Raw genomic sequence first — 1,664 nt, 5'->3', positions numbered from 1 at the left:
CATATACATATACATATACATATATATATATATATTTTTTGATGCTTGGGTACCTCAAATGGCAGGTTCCACGCCAAGTTGACGTTGTGTTTGTATTCATCCATCCAGACCTCTGCTACCCTCAGGGCATTTCTCTTCATGGCAGGACTCAAGTCCGGCAAATAAGGCTTGTGGTACCTTTCAATGTGAGCAATCTTAGAACATGGAACTACTTCAATACTGCCTCCACAGGTCCAAACCTTCAGAAAACAAATGAAGAAAACTATTTAAGTACTGCTTTTAACATAAAACACAAGGCCACCTATATGTGATCCCAATCATCCTGATAGTTCTGAAAGTTTTGTAATACCTCGCATACTTTGCTCTTTACTCATTCGTTTACAGATTGTCTATCAGGCATTTGATGATGACCTTTTGCCTAAACCTCTAAAGATAATCTGATGTATGTTAAACTTGTTCAGATGTTCTTTTGTAGATCTGTGATCCTGAATTTTGTCATGAAAGTACAAGAAAAAAATCAGTTTGATGACCTTTTCAGAAAGGTTAATTTGTGCACCACCACTAAACTTCCTTAAAGGTCTTCATCGTCTTTGATGATGCTTAGTGGGCATCAGTTACATAATACATCTAACTGCTTAGCTGTTGCTTTGATAAGGCAGCTGGCTGCTAACTGCTGAGTCAAACATTGAAGTAAAACGTGTCAAACATTGCCTGAACTGGATCTTTATCTGCAATTGGCAAAAAACAGGATCCAAAAATATCATTAGGATCTGAAATTTGAATAAAACATTAGCTGCTTTATATCAGACAGTGCACCAGCTCATACATGAATGCAAAATTCATATCAAATGTCCAGCAACAGGTAAAACTATCAGGATGAATTAGTCTGAATAAAAACTTTACTTAACTTTTAATTTAATTTTTTTTTACTGGTTTTAGTAGTAAATTCTAGCTTTAATGTAAAGTGAGAAAAATAAACCTTTATATTTTGTTGATTGCATGACTTGATTGCTTAAACTCTGACAGTACGTCACAAGGTGCTTGATTTGGAGTTTTTATTTTTTAGAGGTTTACTTACACGAATTCCAAGCTCTACATTTTCTCCACCGTACACTTTCATCCCTTCGTCAAGAACTCCGATTTCTCCAAGATARGCTCTATCAGCCACCAGGATTCCCATGACTGATGGGCTTCTAAAACAAAGGGAGGGAGCCGTTAAGAGTTGTTCCCTCATTGTTTTGGAACCTGCATAATTTCCCATGTGTTAAATTCTAACCATCATTTCAGCAAACTCCAGACAACAAGCAGTAGGTTTTTGTGTATTAAGTWCCTATTATTTATTGCACTTCTCCTGTTTATGTATCGTGTCTAAAGTGGATAATTTTATTTTATCTTAAAGGTGCAGTATGACATCTGTTTCAGAGGGGGACACAGGAAGTGTACCACTGCAACCCATTCAACCCTTATTAAATTAAGACCCTTAAATAACTTTTTAATGTAAACATGTTTGAGTAGAAATAAGCATACTGAAGTCTATCAAAACAGCATACCCCCTCACAAACACTGACAGACGGAGCTTTAAAAATCAGCTTCCTGTAGGCTGTTCTGACAGGGTATACCACAGTGACAGAACACTGGTTTGGTCCTGCACAGGTGCCTAATCC

General features: G+C 36.8%; 1 protein-coding gene across 1 annotated transcript in view; it reads right to left on the bottom strand.

The window, feature by feature from the left end:
• LOC106537038 (probable polypeptide N-acetylgalactosaminyltransferase 8) overlaps nt 1-1,664 on the bottom strand; it is a gene marked incomplete in the record, with an annotated part of 16,705 nt that overhangs the window by 3,033 nt on the left and 12,008 nt on the right. The window contains 2 exon segments of the mRNA XM_014034406.1: nt 54-239; nt 1,079-1,193. Coding sequence (XP_013889860.1) covers nt 54-239; nt 1,079-1,193 — 301 coding nt within the window.

This window comes from Austrofundulus limnaeus, unplaced genomic scaffold, assembly GCF_001266775.1.
Source record: "Austrofundulus limnaeus strain Quisiro unplaced genomic scaffold, Austrofundulus_limnaeus-1.0 Scaffold7, whole genome shotgun sequence".
In the NCBI taxonomy this organism is placed as follows: Eukaryota; Metazoa; Chordata; class Actinopteri; order Cyprinodontiformes; family Rivulidae; genus Austrofundulus; species Austrofundulus limnaeus.
The sequence above is the reverse complement of the archived record's forward strand: the minus strand, read 5'-3'. Positions and strand labels throughout refer to the sequence as shown.